At 40.5% G+C, this 25,750-nt stretch overlaps 1 protein-coding gene across 2 annotated transcripts in view; it reads right to left on the bottom strand.

The window, feature by feature from the left end:
- LOC132889292 (uncharacterized) overlaps positions 1-25,307 on the bottom strand; it is a 67,551-nt gene extending 42,244 nt beyond the window's left edge. For both annotated transcript variants that reach the window (XM_060925639.1, XM_060925648.1), the window contains exons 1-5: positions 25,208-25,307; positions 24,765-25,052; positions 16,703-16,954; positions 16,469-16,608; positions 16,229-16,367 (exon numbers count right to left, since the gene is read on the bottom strand). In XM_060925639.1, the coding sequence (XP_060781622.1) occupies positions 16,229-16,367; positions 16,469-16,608; positions 16,703-16,954; positions 24,765-25,052; positions 25,208-25,262 (874 nt within the window). In that variant the 5' untranslated portion in view covers positions 25,263-25,307. The remainder of the gene's footprint in view (positions 1-16,228; positions 16,368-16,468; positions 16,609-16,702; positions 16,955-24,764; positions 25,053-25,207) is intronic.
- Between the last annotated feature and the right edge of the window lie 443 nt (positions 25,308-25,750).

The raw sequence follows: 25,750 nt of genomic DNA, 5'->3' as shown, positions 1-25,750 counted from the left end.
TAGCACCAAAGTTAGCCAGCTAGCTTGTCACTAAGCTACTTGCTATTGTCTGCTGTTGTTGCTGTGCAATTTCAGTCCACAATATTGCATGAATGTAAATGTTAGTGTGGTTAAAGTAGCTTTTTTATTAGCTTTATATGCTTTGGGACAGGGCAAACAAAAGACACACTTTTGAGGAGGAAAATATGCAGGGTATTTTTCCCTTATTTTTCAACTTCATTATTACAACTTCAAATTACTACTTAAGCCTCATTACAACCCACCGTAAGTGTTTTGGACACGCACAGGTTGCACAGTTTGGTATCTCACAGCCGTGCCGCAGGGTCACGGTGAACCCGGGGGAAAGTTTGGGGGAGGAGTACGGGCAAAGTACTTGTCAAGTACAGGTTGCACACCTTACTTCCTCAAGGCATGGGAAAAATTATGCCGTTAGCCTGTGGAAAGCGTATATCTGACGCATGTGATCAGTGCATGTTCAGTGAGTGTGGAGTGTGTGAGACTTGCATTTTACCAGTTTTCTGCACTACGAGTACGGGCCGCACTTGTGAAGCATGTGTGACACGTGATTAGCATGTTATAATCACTTATAACTTGCGTGTGATGCAAGCCAGGAATGGGTATAAAACCAGCATGTCTGCAGCATTCTTTTGACTGAAGAACATTGGATATTTTGTGGGAAAATTTTAAAAATGTGACCCAAGAAGAAGCGAGCAAAAGTGAAGTAACCCAGCCTGAAACAGCAGAGGGGGAGGATGAGGAAGAATTTGATGATGATGGTAGCAGCACCGGTGAGCCCTGCACGGACAGAGAGAAGTATGCCTTCAAGCTGGCAGAAGGCACAGCACCCCGCCAGAGTTATTTTCACAGGTAAATACACATGCTTTAAACATTCATTTCGGTATCTATATGCTGATGTAATTAATATTATATATGCTGATTTTCATGTATGTTTCAGCTAACGACACCCAGAAGTGAGGACATTGCAATCCCATCATCGCTGTAAGGCCATTGTGCCTGACACCCCGTCCCACCACTCAGCAGGAGTAGGAGCAGGACAGCAGCTCAGAGTCAAAGTGTGTTTCAGTGCTCAAACTGTTGGGCTATTTAGTTGGGATTTTTTTACAATGTAATAAAATGCGTTATTCCCTTATACTCATGTTTTATTATTTGATGTTTGCATGGTAAATTAACATATACTCAAATAAAAACAGCAAATGAGGTGGTCTTCTCCCTTTCTACAATGCTACACACTACATGATTGGTTCCTTGGCTTCTTCCCAATATATATACCCAGAGTCTTGCCCCTTGTATCATGTGCAGGTCGCGTGCGCTGTGTGCAGGTCACATGCACTGTGTGCACACCACACATAGGAGTATAAAGTGAGATGTACTCCTGTCCGCACAAATAGCAAGTGTGGATACTTGTGTAGTACTTCTGAGGCACGTCACTCGTACAATGACCGTGCGTCACTCATGCATCTTACTGTCATCGCAAAAAGCCCCTACTAGCCGTGCTGCTGACTTGGTTCAGGTGTACAAAAGAAGTACGGGTCCCATACATAGTGTATGTGTTCATGATTTGTCACAAGACCCGTAGAACTTGCATGTGCAGGACCAAAAGTCTCCACGGGCAGTCTGCGACCTTCTACAGCGCTGAACACATGCAAGTGTCATGCAAGTCTCAAGCACAGTTTTGCCAAATTTTTTACCGTAGACCGCTCGTAACAGCCCGTATGGCGGGTTGTGAGCGAGACTTTAGAAGGCACCCCGAACATAGTATTTACAGCAAATCTGACTCAGGAGATTTGAGATCGGGCAAAACATCAAAATAGGCAAAACAGTGAGGACCAGGAATGAGAAACAAGTGTTATATGCAATAAAGAGTGGGCTAAAATTATTGAAAATCAGGTCAATGAAAATTAGTTACTTCATTTCAAAAGCTGACAAAATAACTTCTCAGTGAAGACTGCAGTCTAAATTTACAGTGGTGCTTGAAAGTTTGTGAACCCTTTAGAATTTTCTATATTTCTGAATAAATATGACCGAAAACATCATCAGATTTTCACACAAGTCCTAAAAGTAAATAAAGAAAACCCAGTTAAATAAATGAGACAAAAATATTATACTTGGTCATTTATTTATTGAGGAAAATGATCCAATATTACATATCTGTGAGTGGCTAAAGTATGTGAACCTCTAGGATTAGCAGATAATTTGAAGGTGAAATTAGAGTCAGGTGTTTTCAATCAATGGGATGACAATCAGGTGTGAGTGGGCACCCTGTTTTATTTAAAGAACAGGGATGTATCAAAGTCTGATATTCACAACACGTTTGTGGAAGTGTATCATGGCATGAACGAAGGAGATTTCTGAGGACCTCAGGAAAAAAGTGTTGCTGATGCTCATCAGGCTGGAAAAGGTTACAAAACCATCTTGAAAGAGTTTGGACTCCACCAATCCACAGTCAGACAGATTGTGTACAAATGGAGGAAATTCAAGACCACTGTTACCCTCCACAGGAGTGGTCAACCAACAAAGATCACTCCAAGAGCAAGGCATGTAATAGTCAGCGAGGTCACAAAGGACCCTAGGTTAACTTCTAAGCAACTGAAGGCCTCTCTCACATTGGCTAATGTTAATGTTCATGAGTCCACCATCAGAAGAACACTGAACAACAATGGTGTGCATGGCAGGGTTGCAAGGAGAAAGCCACTGCTCTTCAAAAAGAACATAGCTGCTCATCTACAGTTTGCTAAAGATCACATGGACAAGCCAGAAGACTATTGGAAAAAAATGTTTTGTGGATGGATGAGAGCAAAATAGAACTTTTTGGTTTAAATGAGAAGCGTTATGTTTGGAGAAAGGAAAACACTGCATTCCAGCATAAGAACCTTATCCCATCTGTGAAACATGGTGGTAATAGTATCATGGTTTGGGCCTGTTTTGCTGCATCTGGGCCAGGATGGCTTGCCATCATTGATGGAACAATGAATTCTGAATTATTCCAGCAAATTCTAAAGGAAAAGGTCAGGACATCCATCCATGATGGAACAGAAGTCAAAGTACTGACCTTGATCCAATCAAAATGTTGTGGAAGGACCTGAAGCGAGCAGTTCATGTGAGGAAACCCACCAACATCCCAGAGTTGAAGCTGTTCTGTACAGGGGAATGGACTAAAATTCCTCCAAGCCAGTGTGCAGGACTGATCAACAGTTACTGGAAACGTTTAGTTGCAGTTATTGCTGCACAAGGGGGTCACACCTAGGGTGACCACCTGTCCCGCATAGCGCATGCGCGTACAGCATTTGAAGCCGAATTTATGCATCCCGCAAATTCAGAACGTGTCCCGCATAATCGATGCTTGCTGAGGGGGATGTCGCTCTCCCCGGGCCACCCAGGCAGCCAAACGAATATTACTTGACATTTCAGCACACCACCGTCGCCACTATAGACTGTAGAGCAAAACCGCACACCCCTCACAACTGACTGGTTGTTGTCAACTTTTTGTTGTTGCCATGACACCGCACTCACGTGCACAGACAGTGACGAGGGACGCAGGTGCAATGCATGCATTGCTTTCAAATTAAAAAATGGAGAAAGGTACCGGGGAGATGGCAGGTGAGGCACCGCCACCTCTAGTTAAAAAGAGGTGTATGTACAGGAAAGAGTGGGAAAATGAATATTTGTGGCTGAAAGGGGTTGAAGGGGATACCGAGAGGGCTTTTTGTGACCTTTGCAAAACATCTTTCTCAATCGGACATGGCGGGGAATACGATGTGAAACGACACAGGCTCGCGGAGACTCACAAGAAACGTGTGCAACAGAAAGAAACGTTTAAATCTATGGATGCTTTCCTCCGACCTAAAAACAACTCTCTAGCTGACAAAGTGACTGCGGCAGAGGTGATGAGTGTGTATCACACTGTCCAACACGCAATATCATATCGGGCAAGACTTTTTTTCTACTGTTTCTGTGGTGCTGAGCTACTACAATTCCTGTTAATCCACTGAAAACTAAATGGAGACTTGTCACTATTCCTGCTGTACTGATGCACTGCAAAGCCTCAGACTCAATATTATATTATGACTGATTTAAAGTGAATAAATTGTAATGGAAAATAAATAAAATTGAGTAGCTTCAGTAAATCATAAGTGGAAGTGTGTCTGTCAAGTCATAATTGAATGGTCAAAATATTATGAATGTTTATTTAAAAAAACACACATTTGGTGGCCTGTTCATGACCATACATCACCAATAACAGCAGATTAGGGTATTATTGATATACCATGTAAGGTAGTATGTGCTAGAAATGGGTAAACCACTATCTGTGAGTCTTCCAGCGGCCGGCGCGGCGCAGTGGGGGCGGCATCCCACATTGTCCCTCAAAAACATACCCCTTGTCCCCCCTTGGGCTTATGAGCAGGTGGTCACCCTAGTCACACCAGATACTGACAGTAAAGGTTCACATCCTTTTGCCACTCACAGATATGTAATATTGGATCATTTTCCTCAATAAATAAATGACCAAGTATAATATTTTTGTCTCATTTGTTTAACTGGGTTCTCTTTATCTACTTTTAGGACTTGTGTGAAAATCTGATGATGTTTTAGATCATATTTATGCAGAAATATAGAAAATTCTAAAGGGTTCACAAACTTTCAAGCACCACTGTATGTTGTGTGGTGTAGGCTGTCAGTGGGACCAAGCAGAACAGGAAGTGAGTGGTTTACTGGTGTAAAAAAGAAAAAAACTGGTAGATGGAAAAAGAACAGTTTTCACACCCCTACACTGAAATGTGTGAATAATACATGACACAAACCCATTACTGAAGCTGTACATATATACAGTGGTGCTTGAAAGTTTGTGAACCCTTTAAAACTTTCTATATTTCTGCATAAATATGACCTAAAACATCATCAGATTTTCACACAAGTCCTGAAAGTAGATAAAAAGAACCCAGTTAAACATTTATTGAGGAAAATCATCCAATATTACATATCTGTGAGTGGCTAAAGTATGTGAACTTCTAGGATTAGCAGTTAATTTGAAGGTGAAATTAGAGTCAGGTGTTTTCAATCAATGGGATGAGAATTAGGTGTGAGTGGGCACCCTTTTTATTTAAAGAACAGGAATCTAACAAAGTCTGATCTTCGCAACACATTTGTGGAAGTGTATCATAGCACAAACAAAGGAGATTTCTGAGGACCTCAGAAAAAGTGTTGTTGATGCTCATCAGGCAGGAAAAGGTTACAAAACCATCTCTAAAGAGTTTAGACTCCATCAATCCACAGTCAGACAGATTGTGTACAAATGAAGGAAATTCAAGACCATTGTTACCCTCCCCAGGAGTGGTCGACCAACAAACATCACTCCAAGAGCAAGTTATGTAAAAGTTGGTGAGGTCACAGAGGACACAAGGGTAACTTCTAAGCAACTGAAGGCCTCTCTCACATTGGCTAATGTCAATGTCCATGAGTCCACCATCAGGAGAACACTGAACAACAATGGTGTGCATGGCAGGGTTGCAAGGAGAGAGCCACTGCTCTCCAAAAAGAACATTGCTGCTCATCTGCAGTTTGCTAAAGATCAAGTAGACAAGCCAGAAGTCTATTGGAAAAATGTTTTGTGGACGGATGAGAGAAAAATAGAACTTTTTGGTTTAAATGAGAAGCGTTGTATTTGGAGAAGGGAAAACACTGCATTCCAGCATAAGAACGTGATCCCATTTGTGAAACATGGTGGTGGGAGTATCATGGTTTGGGCCCGTTTTGCTGCATCTTGGCCAGAACAGCTTGCCATCATTGATGGAACAATGACTTCTGAATTATACCAACAAATTCTAAAGGAAAATGTCAGGACATCTGTCCATGAATTGAATCTCAAGAGAAGGTGGGTCATGCAGCAAGACAACGACCATAAGCACACAAGTCATTCTACCAAAGAATGGTTAAAGAAGAATAAAGTTAATGTTTTGGAATGGCCAAGTCAAAGTCCTGATACGACAGATCATGTTTCACAGATGGGATAAGGTTCTGATGCTGGAATGCAGTGTTTTCCTTTCTCCAAACATAATGCTTCTCAGTTAAACCAAAAAGTTCTATTTTGGTCTCATCCATCCACAAAACATTTTTCCAATAGCCTTCTGGCTTGTCCATGCGATCTTTAGAAAACTGCAGATGAGCAGCAATGTTTTTTTTTGGAGTGCAGTGGCTTTCTCCTTGCAACCCTGCCATGCACACCATTGTTGTTCAGTGTTCTCCTGATGGTGGACTCATGAACATTAACATTAGCCAGTGTGAGAGAGGCCTTCAGTTGCTTTGTGGCCTCGCTGACTATTACACACCTTGCTCTTGGAGTGATCTTTTTTAGTTGACCACTCCTGGGGAGGGTAACAATGGTCTTGAATTTCCTCCATTTGTACACAATCTGTCTGACTGTGGATTGGTGGAGTCCAAACTCTTTAGAGATGGTTTTGTAACCTTTTCCCACCTGATGAGCATCAGCAACGCTTTTTCTGAGGTCCTCAGAAATCTCCTTTGTTTGTGCCATGATATGCTTCCACAAACTTGTGTTGTGAAGATCAGACTTTGATAGATCCCTGTTCTTTAAATAAATTTGGGTGCCCACTCACACCTGATTGTCATCCAACTGATTGAAAACACCTGACTCTAATTTCACCTTCAAATTAACTTCTAGTCCCAAAAACAATTTTTCTCAGCCAGGGATCAGTATGCCAGGGTCTCTGCCTTTGGCTGCCACCTGATCCACAGTGCACTGGACCCTTACGGCACCTCCTGTGGGTGGTGGGTCCACAGGAGAGTCGTTCCGTGTTGCTCATTTGGGCTAGGCCCAGCCAGGCCCCACGGACATAGGCCCAGCCACCAGGCGTTCACCGATGAGCCCCTCCCCCAGGCCTGGCTCCAGGGTGGGGCCCCGGCATCCCTGGTCCAGGCAAGGGTACTCAGATACCTGTTTTTACTTTCATAAGGGTCATTCTGAACCGCTCTTTGTCTGACCTCTCATGTAGGACCTGTTTGCCTTGGGAGTCCCTACCAGGGGCAAATGCCCCGACAACATAACTCCTAGAATCCCTGAGGCACTCAAACCCCTCCACCATGCTAAGGTGGCAATTCAAGGAGGTATTCACTGTTTTGAGGTTATCTGGGCATGCCCCACTGGGAGGAGACCCTGGGGCAGAGCCAGGACATGCTGGAGAGATTATATCTTTCGGCTGGCCTGGGAACGCTTCGGTATTCCCCCAGAAGAGCTGGTGGAGGTGGCCAGGGAGAGGGAAGTCTAGGCTTTTCTGCTTAGGTTGCTACCTCCGCGACCTGTATCCAGATAAGTGGCAGAAGATCAACAAATTGATGGATGGATGGAAAGTAACTGCTAATCCTAGAGGTTCACATACTTTTGCCACTCACATATATGCAATAGTGGATCATTTTCCTCAATAAATAAATGACCAAGTATAATATTTTTGTCTCATTTGTTTAACTGGGTTCTCTTTATCTACTTTTAGAACTTGTGTGAAAATCTGATGATGTTTTAGGTCATATTTATGCAGAAATACAGAAAATTCTAAAGGGTTCACAAACTTTCAAGCACCACTGTAGATTGGCTGTGTTGCCACAGTCTTACAGAATACAATGACTCGTAAGCATCTTTTACATTACAAAAGGGATTTTTTTTAAATCATGATTTTCAGGCCCACAAAGATTTTAAATTGCAACTTTCACATGCTAGAATTACATATGACTTGTATTTTGGTTGAGTGCGTGACATAACCTCTCTGCATCAACCGAGTTCAACAAAATGCAATGGCTGAAATGGTGGTTGCAAAAACTTGCCTTCGAAAACGCTTGTGTGATACAAATTTTGAAAAATATATATACATACACAGGATTTATTGAAAGACTAAACATTATAACTGAAAACTTTGAAAGAGTTTCATCATTTTGGTAAAATTTAATCAAAGTAGCACTTTAAATGAATCATGCTATATCCTAGTGCATTTTGAGATGCACGAGTATATACTAGTATAAGCTTTAGATCAGAGAGCATTTGTACATATATAGCGAACATACACAGATAAGTGCGATGAGTGATGCATATTCACTGTTTTGAGGAGGTGAATATGCATCACCCATTACAGTTAGCTGGGTTGATTTTTTTTCACAAAAGATGAGCATGTAGAAGTCCTACAAACACTGCAGCTGAAGTCAATGGCAGCATTACACACTTTAGTGAAAGTGTTATCTGCCCTCTTCCACTTCCATATTTCTACAATTTCTTGTCCTTCACAAGAACATTAAACCTTGAAACTTGAAGCTTGTGCATGAGCTCACAGATACCCATGACTGGCAACTGTTACTGTAATTGTCAGGGAAGCAAGAGAGTATGCTATCCAGAGAACATGGCCAATTTTGCTCCCTTTGCTCTCAGCCACAGACAGCCAAAGCATCATTGGGTGACTATATATATATATATATATATATATATATATATATATATATATATATATATATATATATATATATACTGGTATTAGATTAGATTAGATTCAACTTTATTGTCATTACTCATACAGGGTAACGAAATGCAATTAGCATCTAATCAGAAGTACAAATAGCAGAAGTGCAGTATAATACAGTATGTACAGATAAGCAATATGTACCGATGAATGCAGTTATGTACAGCTAGTGCAAATGAGATGGTTATAGTGAGTAGAGAATGTTCAGATAAATAAATAGGATGTTCTGTGCAGTATATGTACGGTAGTTAAGGGAGAAGTAACTACAGGTAGGGCTATAAAAAAGGGTGGTTATAATTATAATTATCCTTAAGGCTATATACAGAAGTAGCTAACTTGCTATGCAGATGTCTTGTGAATATAAAAGGAGTTAAATAGGCATTCAGAATATACACATATACATGCACACCTAAACTTAAGTGTGGATGTAAGCATATACATATATACACACACATGCAAGACTGGCTGTGTAAATAGATCCAACAGTAGAGAATATTGATGAATATGTACAACTATGGAACCAGATGTGCAGTTATCAAGTGCAACAAGAGTCAACACAGGTAGAAGGAGGGTGTGGGATCATCTGCTGGCAGAATTCAGTAGGGTGACGGCTGTGGGGAAGAAGCTGTTCCTGTATCTGCTTGTTTTGGTCTGCAGACTCCTGAATCGCCTCCTGGACAGGAGGAGCTGAAAGAGTCTATTGGCTGGGTGGGAAGAGTCTCTGAGGATGCTACGTGCCCGGCGCACGCATCTCTTCTTGTAGACTCCCTCAATGTCCAGAAGTGGAGCACCTATAATGCGTTGGGCAGTTTTCACCACCCTCTGGAGTGTTTTGCGGTCAGCAGCAGAGCAGTTTCCATACCACACTGTAACACAGTTAGTCAGGATACTCTCTACTGTGCAGCGGTAGAAGTTGCCCAGGACGACAGCAGACAGGTGGTTTCTCTTCAGTGTTCTTAGGAAGAAGAGATGCTGATGGGCCTTCTTGATGAGGTGGGAGGTATTGGTAGACCAGGTCAGGTTCTCTGAGATGTGGGTCCCCAGGAATTTGAAGGTGGAGACACGTTCCACCTCCATGCCATTGATGTGGAGGGGTGTGTGGGTGCCTCCCTTCTCCTTCCTGAAGTCCACGATGATTTCTTTTGTTTTGCTGGTGTTAAGGAGCAGGTTGTTGTCTGCACACCAAGCAGCAAGGTGTTTAACCTCTGACCTGTACGCCGACTCGTCATTGTTGCTGATTAGTCCGATCACTGTGGTGTCGTCTGCAAACTTTATGATGGAGTTGGATCCATACATAGGTCTGCAGTTGTGGGTGAAGAGGGAGAAGATGAAGGGGCTCATCACACATCCTTGCGGAGTTCCTGTGCTGAGTGTGAGAGTGGAGGATGTGATGTGGTCTGACCTAACATGCTGTGGTCTGTTGGTCAGAAAGTCCAAGATCCAGTTGCAGAGGGAGGTGCTGATTCCAAGGTCTGTGAGTTTTGTGATTAGCTTGGTGGGGATGACAGTGTTGAATGCTGAGCTGAAGTCCACAAACAGCATTCTTGCATAAGTGTTTTTATTGTCCAGGTGTGAGAGTACACAGTGCAGCGCTGTGGAGACTGCATTCTCTGTACTCCTGTTACTGCGGTAGGCGTATTGGTGTGGGTCGTGTGTGGGGGGCAGACAGTCTTTGAGGTGTGCCAGGACCAGTCGTTCGAAGCACTTCATCACTATAGGAGTAAGTGCCACTGGGCGGTAGTCATTTAGGCACTTTGGGGAGGAGTGTTTCGGCACTGGCACAATGGATGTTGATTTAAAGCACGCCGGTACTACTGCTTGGGCCAGGGACAGGTTGAAGATATCCGTGAATATTCCTGAAAGCTGCTCAGCACAAGCTCTGAGCACATGTCCTGGAATATCATCAGGGCCCGCAGCCTTGCGTGCATTGATGCGACTCAGTGCGTTTTGGACGTCTGTGTGTGAGAGAATGAGTAGCTGAGGGTTAACAGAAGGTGTGATCTTTATGGCCTTTTCTTTGTTGTCCTTATCGAAACGGGCATAGAAGTCATTGAGCTTGTTTAGGAAGGACACATCTATGGTAGCTGATGAGGTGTTGCTGTTCTTGTAATCTGTGATGGCCTGGATGCCCTCCCACATGCGCCAGGGGTCATTGTTCGCAAAGTGTTCCTCCACCTTGAGCTTGTGTTCGTGCTTGGCCTTCTTGATGCCCCTCTTCAGTTCTGCTCTGGATGTACTGTAGGCGAGTGCATCACCCGATCTGAACGCGTTGTTACGTGCTTTCAGCAGGAGCTGCAGTTCCCTGTTCATCCAAGGCTTCTGATTGGGGTATGTGGTGATCTGTTTTTCTGTGGTAACACTGTCAATAGTGGTGTTGATATGCTCCACTACTGCGTGAGTGTAAGAGTCAATGTCTATCTGGGAGCCACAGGTAGCCTGGGAAGCAAACACACTCCAATCTGTGTCGTTAAACCTGTCCTGGCGTACCGAATCTACCCCCGCTGGCCATACCTTAATGGTCTTCACAGTTGGTTTCACACGTTTGATGAGTGGTGAATAGGTGGGGGTTAGGAACAAAGAGAGATGGTCAGACTGTCCGAGGTGGGGAAGGGGGGGGTAACCTTGTAGGCTCCAGGTATGTTGGTATATACATGATCCAAGGTTTTGTTGTCTCTGGTGTGGCATGAGGCATATTGATTAAATTTGGGAAGTACAGTCTTTAGATTGGTGTGGTTGAAATCGCCAGCTACGATGAATGCAGCCTCTGGGTGTGCAGTTTGTTGTTTACTGATGGCTGTGTGGAGTTCAGACATTGCTTGTTTGCCATTGGCATCCGGGGGTATATATGCAGCTGTAATGAGAGTAGATGTAAACTCTCTCGGCAAATAAAAAGGTTTACATTTAACCAAGAGAAACTCTAGGTTCGCTGAGCAGTGGCTTTCAACAATGACAGAGTCTGTGCACCAAGCCTTGTTGACATAAATACACAATCCACCGCCTCTTGTCTTACCAGAGCCGTCAGCTGATCTATCTGCTCGGAGAGTGTGCCGCCCGACTAGCTGGATAGCATTGTCGGGTATCTCACTGTGTAGCCATGTTTCCGTGAATATCATGACATTACAGTCCATAATCCGTCTATTGCTTGTAATCCGAAGTCGTAATTTGTCCATTTTGTTTGCCAGGGACCGCACGTTTGCAAGGAAAATGCTGGGTAAGGAAAGTCGATGTGGTGTTAGCTTTAGCTTAGCTCTCACCCCTCCACATCTTCCCTGCCTTTGTTTATGGTCCCTGCGCTGCCTGCGAGTACTTCCTGTTGGCTTGATAGTCCCCGGAGTGTCCGGTGATCTCCGTAGCTCAGGGAAGAGATGAAGATTGCTGATAAAACTGTCCAATGGTTGAAATCTGATGTCCAGAAGCTCTTGTCGGGTGTACGATGTTAGTGAGATGCTGTTCTGTACGAACAGACCCGAACAGAGTATGAGAAAAACTACTAATTTGCAAAATCTGAAGAGACGCTGAGCCTCGCTCTGCAATACAAGCACCGCCATCTTGTCATATATATATATATATATATATATATATATATTCCTCCATGCTCTCACGGAAGGCAGTCACATTTCTCTGCTCTCCTCTCCTTTTTTTCCTGCTTGTGCTCTTTGTTTCGTCTCGTCTGCCTATACTTTTTTTTTGAGAGACTCTCTCCACATTGAATTTCTAAACTAAAAAAGCATGGATTTGATAAACTGGTCTCCTAACGAAATTAACACAGTTTCTGGGTTCAGGGGAACCCACATGTCCTGCCGGAACGTCTGTGGAGGACATTGAAAATATCTACCTATTCGGAACCATGATTACCAGACTTTTGTTGATTGGATTAGGCATTGCCGTGGTATATCAAGGAAATCAGACAATGGTGGCAGCTGTTTAAAGCCCCATAAAGCTGCCCGATATGACTGAAGCGGTGGGCAAAGCTGTCGGCACTCAGACTGTGGAAGAACTTGAACCACAACATGGTTGTCATCTAGGAGACGCTTTTGGCTTTGCAAGGAATAAGTGTTTCGGAGACCAAATGGAATTGAATTGAACAGAATGGACGAAATGGACAGATATGGACGAAATGGACAGATATGGACGAGTGGCGTGGACGTGTAAAGACTGCGTCTGTTCGAAAGACCAAACAATCTCTATCTTATCGACATTCGGCTCCCTGAACAGCACGGGCCTCGATCAAGGCCGTTGCTGGGACAACATTTCCCCCAGAAGGTCACTGCTGGGAGACACTCTCGCATTCTTCGCATTCCTTCCCCAATTTTCCACGGTTGCCGTTTTTCACCCCCAGTGTGACAAGCAGGTGCATGACCAGCGCCGCTTGCATGGCTGCAGGAGCGGACGGCTGCTTGCTTGCGCTGGGTTACCTCTACCTCCTCCCCTCCCCTCCTACCCCCTTACCCCTTCCCCCCACCCCTGATTGCCCCCTCCTTCCCCCCTTTCCCCCCCTCAAGTCCCATGTTTTAAATTGTACTTGTGTTATTGTGTGTTTGTGTGGAGGTTTTTAAATGCTCCCACACTGTACTCCTGACAGGAGCATAGTGTGGGGGGGGGTGTTCTTTTTTCCTCATCTTTCCTCATGTTACTACTGTGTTTCTTTTTCTTTCATCCCTGTCTTCCTGTCCTGTTCCCCCTCTGTAAGGACAGGTTGATGGTCAATTTCACTGGTAACAGTGACAATAAAGGATTCCATTCATTCATTCATTCATTCATTCAAATATTGTTCAGGTTTTTAAAAAGGTTTTAGTCAAATCATTTACAGTGATGCTTGAAAGTTTGTGAACCCTTTAGAATTTTCTATATTTCTGCATAAATATGACCTAAAACATCATCAAATTTTCACACAAGTCCTAAAAGTAGATAAAGAGAACCCAGTTAAACAAATGAGACAAAAATATTATACTTGGTCATTTATTTATTGAGGAAAATGATCCAATATTACATATCTGTGTGTGGCAAAAGTATGTGAACCTTTGCTTTTAGTATCTGGTGTGACCCCCTTGTGCAACAATAACTGCAACTAAACGTTCCCAGTAACTGTTGATCAGTCCTGCGCACTGGCTTGGAGGAATTTTAGCCCACTCCTCTGTACAGAGCAGCTTCAACTCTGGGATGTTGGTGGGTTTCCTCACATGAACTGCTTGCTTCAGGTCCTTCCACAACATTTCGATTGGATGAAGGTCAGGACTTTGACTTGGCCATTCCAAAACATTACCTTTATTCTTCTTTAACCATTCTTTGGTAGAACGACTTGTGTGCTTAGGGTTGTTGTCTTGCTGCATGCCCCATCTTCTCTTGAGATTCAGTTCATGGATAGATGTCCTGACATTTTCCTTTAGAGTTCGCTGGTATAATTCAGAATTCATTGTTCCATCAATGATGGCAAGCCATCCTGGTCCAGATGCAGCAAAACAGGTCCAAACCATGATGCTACCACCACCATGTTTCACAGATGGGATAAGGTTCTTATGCTGGAATACAGTGTTTTCCTTTCTCCAAACATAATGCTTCTCATTTAAACCAAAAAGTTCTATTTTGGTCTCATCCATCCACAAAACATTTTTCCAATAGCCTTCTGGCTTGTCTACATGATCTTAAGGAAACTGCAGATGAGCAGCAATGTTCTTTTTGGAGAGCAGTGGCTTTCTCCTTGCAACCCTGCCATGAACACCATTGTTGTTCAGTGTTCTCCTGATGGTGGACTCATGAACATTAACATTAGCCAATGTGAGCGAGGCCTTCAGTTGCTTAGAAGTTACCCTGGGGTCCTTTGTGACCTTGCCGACTATTACATGCCTTGCTCTTGGAGTGATCTTTGTTGGTCAACCACTCCTGGGGAGGGTAACAATGGTCTTGAATTTCCTCCATTTTTTACATAATCTGTCTGACTGTGGATTGGTGGAGTCCAAACTCTTTAGAAATGGTTTTGTAAGCTTTTCCTGCCTGATGAGCATCAACAACGCTTTTTCTGAGGTCCTCAGAAATCTCCTTTGTTTGTGCCATGATACACTTCCACAAACATGTGTTGTGAAGATCAGACTTTGATAGATCCCTGTTCTTTAAATAAAACAGGGTGCCCACTCACACCTGATTCTCATCCCATTGATTGAAAACACCTGACTCTAATTTTACCTTCAAATTAACTGCTAATCCTAGAAGTTCACATACTTTTGCCACTCACAGATATGTAATATTGGATTATTTTCCTCAATAAATAAATGACCAAGTATAATATTTTTGTCTCACTTGTTTAACTGGGTTCTCTTTATCTACTTTTACGACTTGTGTGAAAATCTGATGATATTTTAGGTCATATTTATTCAGAAATATATAAAGTTCTAAAGGGTTCACAAACTTTCAAGCACCACTGTATGTTTAATATACAACCCCAATTCCATAAATTTGGGACACTGTAAAACGTAAATAAAAAAAACAGAATATGATAATTTGCAAATCTTGGAATCCCTACATTTAATTGAAAATATTACAAAAATATAACAAATGTTGAAACTGAGAATTTTTAAAATTATTTATTTATTTCCCTTTTTTTAATAAATGCTCATTTTGAATTTGATGTCAGCAACACATGTCAAAAAAGTTGGGACAGGGGCATGTTTACCACTGTCTTGCATCACATCTACTTTTAACAACATTCTGTCAATGTTTGGGAACTGAGGAGACCAATTGCTGTAGTATTGAAAGACAAAGGTTGTTCCGTTCTTGCCTGATATACAATTTCAGTTGCTTAACATTTCGGGGTCTCCTTTGTCACATTTTGCACTTCATAATGCACTAAATGTTGTAAATGGGAGACAGGTCTGGACTGCAGGCAGGCCAGTTTAGCACATGGACTCTTTTGCTATGGAGCCATGCTGTTTTAATATGCGCAGAAGGCAGTTTGGCATTGTCTTGCTGAAAGAAGGAAGGTGTTCCCCAAAAAAGATTTTGTCTAGATGACAGCATATTGCTCTGAAACATATACATTAATGATGCCTTCCCAGATGTACAGTACAAGCTACCCATGTCATGTGCACTAATGTCCACTATTGTCACCTGAGGGCCTCAAGATCACAGGCATCCAATTTCAGTTTTTCAGCCTTGTCTCTTGTACCGGTATACAGAGATTGCAATTAACCAGATGAGGTGGGTTTTTTTTGTTTTGTTTTGGGGTTTTTTAGCATTACACAACTTTTTCAGTCTTTTGTTGCCCCTGTCCCAACTTTTCTGAAACGTGTTGCTGACATCAAATTCAAAATGAGGATATATTTTTCAAAAAACAATAAAATTTCTCAGTTTCAACATTTGATATGTTGTCTGTGTGCTATTTTCAATGAAATATGGGATTTCAATGATTTGCAAATTGTCATATTCTATTGTTTATTTATGTTTTGGACAGTGTCCCAAATTTATGGAATTGGGGTTGTATTAATAAGTCTGTTATATACAATAATAATAATAATAATAATAATAATAATACAAAGGCTGTTTATAGCCTCTTTTCCAATAATGTCCCAATGTATCCACTTGGTATAAAACATGTTAATTTCCATCACTCTGATATACTATACTATATTAAATGAACTCACAGAAAAATATGATGCCTATGTTGTATTTCTTTTTGAAAGAGAAAAATGATTGCATCTTACGCATTGGAGGAACATCATAAACTGTTGTTGGTGAATTTTGTGCAGCACTCCTGTCTGTTAGTGTTCCAGTTTGCAGTGGCTTCTCCAATTCCCTGTAAAGAGTGCTTACGCCCTCAGCTTCTTGATCTGTTCTTTTATTCTAACCACAGAGAAATGATAAAGAAATATATTTGATAATGGGAAAAAAGATGCATGTTGGTGTAGTTTGACTTGCAATTATGCTAGTACTGATGCAGTTACCTGTTTTTTCTTTCTGGTATTGTAAAAAAGTTTGATCACGCAGATAATCAGGACACCAAACGCCACTGTCCAACTTATTATGATTATTAAAACCAAAATGTAATTGATAGTTTTGTTGGGTACTGGTGGTTTTTCTGAACCTATGAACCAGAGAAATTATACACATTTTTTAAATTAAGCACATATCAGTCTATTTTTCTTAACAATGTCTGTTTATTTGAACTCATCACTTACATGTGTTGCTTATGGTTATTGATGTCCGTTTTGTACTAACACGGTTGCTGGCGATGCATTCCAACATCCCATTATCTGTATAGTTGACAGCAATGTTCACCCTGGTGGATGTGCCGTTTGTCTGAGTGCAGTGTTGGTGATCACAGTCGTATGTCACTGAGTCGCCATCAGCAGAACATTTCACCAAGATGTGGCAAACAGACGAGGAGTTTGATTGGTGATCGAGATTGATTACTGGTTTTGAGACAGCCTCTGGGATGATACAAAAGTGTCAACATATTAAAATATACAGTATTTCTCTAGTCCAGGAATGTCCAACTCTGGCTCTGTATATTCAGTGTCTTGAACAGTTTGGTGACATTTCCCCTGCATTTTCTCACCAATTTCCACCCACTAGCTAACAGCAGGCCTCAATTATTAGTCTTTTAGTAAAGTGATATATAAATGTTATCTTCATCCAGATTTACAAAAGTTTCAGAAGTGTTTATTTTCTTCATATCCACATGCATATGTTGATCAATGGCAAGCTCCTGTAAATTACCAGGCACATGCACACCACAGCTGATTTGAATTTAGTTAAGATCACAAAACTCCATAAAAGGCAAAGTTCACAGATCAGAGAGCATAAAATGACTCCTCAGCAACCAAAAAAGGAAGAATTTCTCAAAGGTACTTTCTCAGAGGTACTTTTGACTCACATCTAAGAGAGTAAATTCCAGCATCTCAAAAGGCCAAAATAGAAAGAGAAAACAAGAGTTCATGCAAATGGTGACTCAGAAAAGCAGGATGATATGCTCAGAGCAGTGGAAGACATTGCAGACATCTCCTTCTTCCGGTTACTCCTGTTAGGGGTTGCCACAGTGGATCATCCTTCCCAATTTATGATCCACATATTTGATTTGGCATAGGTTTTTACACCAGATGTTCTTCCTGATACAACCCTTCCCAGTCTATCTGGGCTTTGTATGTACTGGCTTGTCCTGTTTTGTTTTGGGTTGTTTTTTTTTTTTACCTAATCTGCATGTCTTTCAACTGTGGGAGGAAAACAGAGCACCTGAAACTTACAAAGACATGGAGAGAACATGCAAACTCCACACAGAAAGACCCCCATCAGCTGTGAGGTTCAAACCCAGAACCTTCTTGCTGTGAGGTGACACCACTGCACCACTGTGCCGCCCCACATTGTGTTACATTGCAGTAACTTTAATTGACATTATTTCATATTGAAAGCAAATGCCAATCATTGTAAAAAAAAAGTGAAAAGGTGAAGTTTGCAATGAAAATTAAACAGATTAATTTCTCCCATTTATGCCAGAAATGTTTGCTTTATCAGCATAATAACATGCTGACATGCAGTAACTGCATCCTCACTAGAGCCTTCATTTAGGGCTGCCATCTGATGTATTTTGGAAGAAGCCCGTAAATGGCACCCAGCACACTAGGGAATATATATCTCATTATATTATATGGACACAAGTATTTTACTGGGAAATATGCCACTTGTATTTTTCATACAAACTACATCCAAGACATCAAGAACAGCAACTGACATATTTCTCAATATGTCACACGTGAGGAAATCGATGAATTGTTTCAATAAATTTGGGTACTTTTTGTTTGTGAATGTGTCTATATAGTAAAACGAAAATCACACGTTGGCTTGAAGATATGAAGTTTATCTTCTTGTGTTGAAAAACTCACATTTCTCATATGAAATACATCACAGATCTGAGTGACACATTTAAATAATATTGGCTGGCATTGAGTGGTATATCAGCAGAGGTGGACAGTAACGAAGTACATTTACTTGAGTACTGTACTTAAGCACACTTTTTGAGTATCTGTACCTTACCTGAGTATTATTTCTTTTGGCAACTTATGACTTTAACTTCACTACATTTGAAAGACAAATATCATACTTTTTACTCCATTACATTTCTATCAAGGGCCTCGTTACTTGTTACTGTGAAGTGGCTTTGAAAGTGGATGTTTTTTCTTTTCTAAAACATGGTTGGTTTTTCACAGGTGACACTGAGACAGTCTATCAGTAATCACTAGGGTCATGTCATGTCTATAGACTGTATAAAATCAAGTTCAATGGTTTCTCCACAGCATTATTTGAACACAATCAGTTGATGGAAGAATGGAAGGAGGTGGTTCTTTTAGGGAATGCATCCACCCATGGCCATACCTACCGGTAGAACCTATGTTTCAGTTTTCTGAAAGGAATAAAGAGTTGTTTTGTTTTAAATGTTTGCTTTGTTTGCCGAAAACAAACCACATCACAGCCTACAAAAACTTGCCGTCCAACCTGCAGAAGCATATTAAGGTATATAAACATTTTATTCCAAGAGAAAGCTTGCAATGAAGTTGTCTGTGCTTTTAGCGCTAGCAATAATGTTGCAATAGCTAAGCAGTCTGGTTAGTCAAATGACTTTCTGTGGATTTGCTCACCAAGATACCATCGCCTTGTCCATGGCTAATGATAACACATAGCTAGTTAACTAGGACATTGTTAGTTAGCATGTAAACATGGAGTTACACTAACATGAATAATGTTAACTTATCGGAAGTCCTTTCAAAAATATGTTTTTGCATAATCTTGCCAAATAAACAAAATGTAGAAATATTTCTTTTCTAGTAACGTTAGCTATCCAATATGATTTTGAGTTTGAAGAGAGTTTACTAGCATGACAGGTGGAACTTCACTGACTAGCTAGCTTAACATTAAACTAGCATGATTCCACAGGCAGATGTGCATGAATACATACACTTATGTGTGTGTGCTCACACATGACCTGTGAGATGGACAGTATTGTAGTAGCCAGTCACAACAAATTGCTGGAATTTTTTGTTTTGATGTCAGATGATGGTCTTGCATTTATTAATTTTTTTAATTTTTTGTCTTGCTGAAAGCAGTGTTGCTGTTGGCCAGTTATTAAGCTTGAGGTGTGGGCCTGGGTTTTTAAGCAGGTTGGATTGTCATTTTTATTTTCTGAGCAAGCTGCATTTACAGCTATAGACCCCTCTCACTGACGTCACCCGAAACCGGAAGTAAACAGACCCTGCGCCATTTTAGAAGACCAACAAACTCGTGATTAAGGGGAAATAACGGCAGCGGTATGTGAACCCACGAGAATAAAGTGGAGTGGCAAACGACTTAAACAAACAAATCTGAGCTGTTTTATTTATGATTTATTGGCCCAACAGTAGACTTGAAAGAAACCTGTGTGAGACTTGGCAAAAAACTGTGGATATAATGGATAAGTCTGTGCATGATCTGCGGACACTTTGAGGTAAGCAAACGCAAGAAATTCAGATTTAAAACATGCTAAATTGGCCCCAAGTTGATAACTGTATGAGGAGCAAGCCTCCCAGACTTCTACAATTTAATAATAATAATAATAATAATAATTTAGGATGGTTTGGGGCTTGCTCGCTGCTGCCAGGTTGGTTGTTGAGTAGCCTGACTGTTTTTTTTTTCTTGCGTGTGGTATCATTGTTGACGCGAGGTTGTTTTTTGAACATGCCAATGTGGACACGATTTCCCCTGATGACTTATGACTTCAGACGCGATGCGTGTGTGGAGGTGTGGAGTCTGCGTGATATGTGCGTAAGAGAGGCTTCTCATGTGTTTGGAGATGCGCTCTCTGAGACAAGTGCAAGCGCACACACACACACACACACACCAAGGGAAAAAAAGGGACCCCCCGAAAATATCGGCATAGTTCGAACACTGAGTGTAGGCACTGGGTGTAAACAACAAATAGTTTACAATGTCTGGGTAGCAAACAGATGGCAGAATTGGTGTCCGGTCCTCCTTATGTTTCCATTCTCCCTTGCCCCGAGTCTTATCATATGGGTCAAACCCATCAATCACAGCCAGTTTCTCCACATACCGTGCCCTTTCTGCAACTGGTAATGTACTCACATAACCAGAATTATCATCCATCGTGTCACTTTACTCTCGCTCGTACTTTGTTTTATATTGTGAGTACATGTACTTGGTCTTCCAATATGGCGCCTAACAAAATCTCGCGGCGCGGTGACGTCATGTGAAAGGGGTCTATTCCACTGTCTTCTTGATTAACATACACATGCATGTGTACACACACTGCCAGAGCTGTGTCAGAACATGCTGCTTTGTGGGGGTGGGGAGGAGTGTTACAATAAAAAAAAAAGAAAAGAAAATGACTATGACTCTTTTTCAGTTCAGTTGTGTTTCATTTTGTAACATTCTACCAGGCATTTATTCTACAGGTTCTACAAGCTAGTCAGTAAATCCAGTTGGTTGCTTCAGCGCCATTAGGTTTTGTAAGCGTTGTGGCAATAATACAACAATGCATTGACAGAAAATGCTCTTTTAATACTTAAGTATTTTTAAAAGCAAGTACTTCAGTACTTTAACTTAAGTAAAAATTTGACTGTACAACTTTCACTTGTATCAGAGTAACGTTTGAACAGTGGGACCTGTACTTTGACTTAAGTAATCAAGTTGGGTACTTTGTCCACCTCTGTATATTGGATATAATATCATGTTAGCTGAATGGATTATTATTATTATTATTATTATTATTATTATTATTACTTTTGGGTGTTCAATGCATTTTTCTATTTCAAAATTCTCTCAAAATCTTATGTTTTTAATGAAGCAAACCTGGTGGCCATGTTTGTTTACAAATTGTCACAGTTGCTCGCTAGCATGGAAGTTTTATGTCTCAGACATGTCTCTTCCAGTTTTTTGATGTCCGTTGGTATGTTTTTCTCTTGTAAATATGTGTGAAGAATACGTAATGAAGTTTTGGTAGCCTTTCTGGTGTTCAATGTATCTTTCTTTTTCTTGGCAAACAAATAAATGCTTCTGCGCATGTGCAGCAGAAAACTCTCTCATTGGACATTCACATCAGCTCTGACATGCGATGTTATGTTGTCTTGACAACCATGCAATATTGTAAACCATATTTACACTCATTCTCCATTGGGGAGAGTGATGTAATCCATGTAGGATAAGCGATATGCTAACAATATTGTATGCTATCAAACCAAATGAATGAAACCCGCTAGAAGGGAATAGAATATGTTTTTATTCCATCGAAAAAGTGTCCTGTACGTATAATAATTTCTGATATTTCTCTTCGATGACATCACTCCCAGTGTTTTTCTGCTGACTTGACGCACATTGTCAAAATGGTGAACTGGTTCAAAATTAAAATTCTTTTGATTAACTTGTGTATTTTTTTTGTGCATGTGTCTATAATATAAAAAGAGCAGCATGGTGGTGTAGTGGTTAGCACTGTCACAGAAAGAAGGTTCCGGGTTTGACTCTCATGGCCAACGGGGTTCTTTCTGTGTAGAGTTTGCATGTTCTCTCCATGTCTGTGTGAGTTTCCTCCAGGTGCTCCGGTTTCTCCCACAGTCCAAAGATATACAAATTAGGTAAAATATCCAGCCACTGGGGTTGCACAAGCCAGTGCATACTTACTGCCGGTCCCAAGCCCAGTTAGTTTGGGAGGGTTGGTTCAGGAAGGGCATCTGGTGTAAAACCTCTGCTAAATCAAATATGCAGAACAGACCCACTGTGGTGATTCCTAATGGGAGCAGCCGAAAGCAGAAGAAGAAGACGTCTATATAATAAAAAGAATATTACATGGTGGTGTGAAGATATCAAGTTTATCTTCTCATGTTGAAAAATATTTCACTCATTCGCATCGCTCACTCATGAAATATACCTTCACCACTCCGAGATAAACTTTATATCTTCATGCAACCATGTAATATCCTCTATTTATTTTTTTGCGGTCCGGTTTCCATCAAATCCTGCACTCTAATTGGCTGGCGAGCAGGTCCGTATCCTATGATATGGACCCCGGTTAAGGACCCTGGATATGGACCTCTGGCGACTCGCTTGTTCACAACAACAACAAACATCAGCAATTTTTGTCAACATTTATTTTCACATTTCTCAGGAGAATAGCATTAATTTTACATCATGGATAGTGATAACGACAGTCTTCACAGTGAAAATGAGTTTTACTACCCTGAGGAAGAAGAAAGAAAAGAAAACATTTCAGGAGAAAGCTAAAAACCTGTAACTGTTGCTAACGCTGAGCAAAAACATGGCTGAATCCTGAATGACTCAGTTTTGTATAAATAGAGGACTACATAGGCGGCAAAATGTAGTTTTTATTTCTGCCATGGAAGTGCACTTGTATACCGAGGAGGAAGCCATTTGCATAACAGCCGTGAAAGAGGATTCAAAATGGTGGCTCGCCTTGGCTTGGTTTTCCCTTTTGGGCACTCTCGTTTTCTGTTAGAATTTGGTAAAGAAAAAAATAAATATATTATTTACCAGCTTAAGGTCGGTCCGTATGGTGAAATACCATGACCTTGGCCTTAAATACTGACCTCGGCCCAGAGGGCCTCGGTCAGTACTTTCAAGACCTCGGTCACAGTATTTCATGATACAGACCTCCCAGCTGGTAAATTTTATATATATATATATATATATATATATATATATATATATATATATATATATATATATATATATATATGTTGAGACATACCAGATTGGTCATGTATTTCTCTTTGAAATGTACCAGTAGCAAGAAATCCAAACACAAACAAAACTTGGACATGTTCAGGAATGACAGCGGAAACTGACTATAAGCCAGTTTTCATCCTCAAAAAACAACAACAAAAATCTCACTGTTCTCTAAATATCCATTCCTTCCTATCTGCTAACTGTTCCAGTGATATCAATTCTGCTATTTGTACTACCTTGGCTTACGGCTACCATATGCACAGACCAACCAGACCCCCTTTTATACAGTTTCCTTTCTTTCATCATTGAAAGTCTCATCTTATTTGTCTTAAAATGGATTTGGGTTGACTTGCTGACCAATTTTTTAAAAATATATATCCTAATATTTCTTCAATACCTATAATATGAAAAGAAGAGTTTAAAATATTCAATTTGTGTGTGTAATTGGAATAAATAAGCAATATTTATGACATGACATGACAGTGTAATCTGTTTATTAAATGCAGTAACTTGGTTGCAATTATATGATTTGAATTTGGACAAGATTTTCATTTCATTTCAATGTATGTCTTACATTTACACACAGAAACATAAGTAGGATACAAAGATTTTTTTCTGAATTTATGGCATTTTCTGAATAACAAATTTCTTGCATAAATGCTCACACGAGCGATTTATAAATAAATCTATTTGTATTCAACTTTATAAATGAAGCCCAGTGTTGTTATTTAAAAACATAATTGTTAATATTGTGAAACTTTGTGTAAGGCGATGTTTGTTTAACATTTATGGGCATATTTTAAAGTGTAAGCATTTTATAACAGTTAGTTTTCTGCCACAGGAAAAAAAAACTGTCCTTTACGACAAAGGACTTTGCACTTTGCGAATTCTAAGTTGCACGACAAGCAGGTTTTTTTTATTATTATTATTAACATCAAGAAAGATTTAAAAAAAAAGGTTGGTGAAGAAACAACTCTCATATCTGCTGTAACATGTGATTACAGGAATTAATTTACTTTTTAGATGTTCCACAGCTTTCAGTGTAACTGCATTAAGTAAAGATATGTGTCATTCAGCAATAAACATAAGAGAAATAAAAGGTCAGAATGTGCTGTTATTGGAAAATAATGAACTTCAGGGTGGTAACAGTAACTCCACTTCCTGCCATGCTGTGTCACACATCTATGTCATTTATTATTTTTCTAAAATAGTACACCTAATTGTGGTGAATTCCTTACACATCATATATCTTAATGCATTGGTTCTCAATCCTGCTCCTGAGGGCCCCTACTCTGCATGTTTTCCATCATTCCCTGCTCTACATAGCTGATTGAACCCACCAGTGGCACTTGTGATTAGCTGAGCACCTGATTTAATAAAGACCATGTTCATCACATTAACTTCAATCAGATGTGTTTGGTTTGGAGCAAGGATAGCTAGAAGATATGCAGGGGGGATGTGTCCAGGAGGAGGATTGAGAAACAGTGCCTTAGTGTGATGTTTTTGGTCAGTGCTTACCATGTACAATTAGTGTGTATTGGCTTATTTCTTCTTCCCATTGTCCAGCTTGAGCTTGATAAAATCCAGAGTCATTCACCGTCAAATTATAGATAACCAAGGAGTTGTCAGAAACATGTATATGAAATTTTTCTGGATGTTTAATAGATGGCTTTTGGTTTTCTATAGTTGCAATCAGATGATGATTCTTCCTCCATCTGACTGTTGTTATATTCCAATGTCCTTTCAATGTGAGATAAGCCTTTTCTCCTACTGACTTGTGAACCACATGGGCCCAAGCTCCACAGTCTGAGGGTGGAAAAGAAATCAGCATAAACATTTGAATAATAGGCATTCTTTGTTTTGAAAAACAAAAGTTTTGTTAAAACAGTTGCATTTTCTCTTACTAAATTAAAAGTCCTCGCTTACCGAGGACAATGGACAGTTATCAATAAACTACTGACCTGCTGTGAAATTCAGGAAGATGAGGGTGACGATGTGTAGATAGCACCTCATCATGACCGAAAAGCTGGTTGAGAGATCAAACAGCTGTACTGAAAAATATGTTTGTGTATCAGAAGACAGGAAATTGAAAAAAAAAAAAAAAACACGTGACAGAGTGTGTAACTGAGTTGGCACAATATAGTCTCTAGACCACATGACTTATGAATTTGGGAGAGGGTGCCCTCTGATGGCACTATTTTTTTTAAATAGGCATGCCAACTATCAGACTTCATATTTGCCAGTACAAAAATCAAGATGTGGATTTTGTTAACTTTCACAACTCGACTTTATTAAGCTGATTTTTCCCCCATCATAAAAGCAGCAAGACTCTGGTTGTATTCGTTGGCTTTGGACTGCTAATACAACCACTGGATTGCTAAACTAATATACTTTATTTGGTAGTATACAGTGGTAACACATGTTGATAGTAACCTGATGGTCTAATAAAGCCCATGTGTACAATACAACCCCAATTCCAAAAAAGTTGGAACAAAGAACAAATT

Source organism: Neoarius graeffei, chromosome 1 (assembly GCF_027579695.1).
Source record: "Neoarius graeffei isolate fNeoGra1 chromosome 1, fNeoGra1.pri, whole genome shotgun sequence".
Lineage (NCBI taxonomy): Eukaryota > Metazoa > Chordata > Actinopteri > Siluriformes > Ariidae > Neoarius > Neoarius graeffei.
This window is presented reverse-complemented; position numbering and strand designations above follow the sequence as displayed.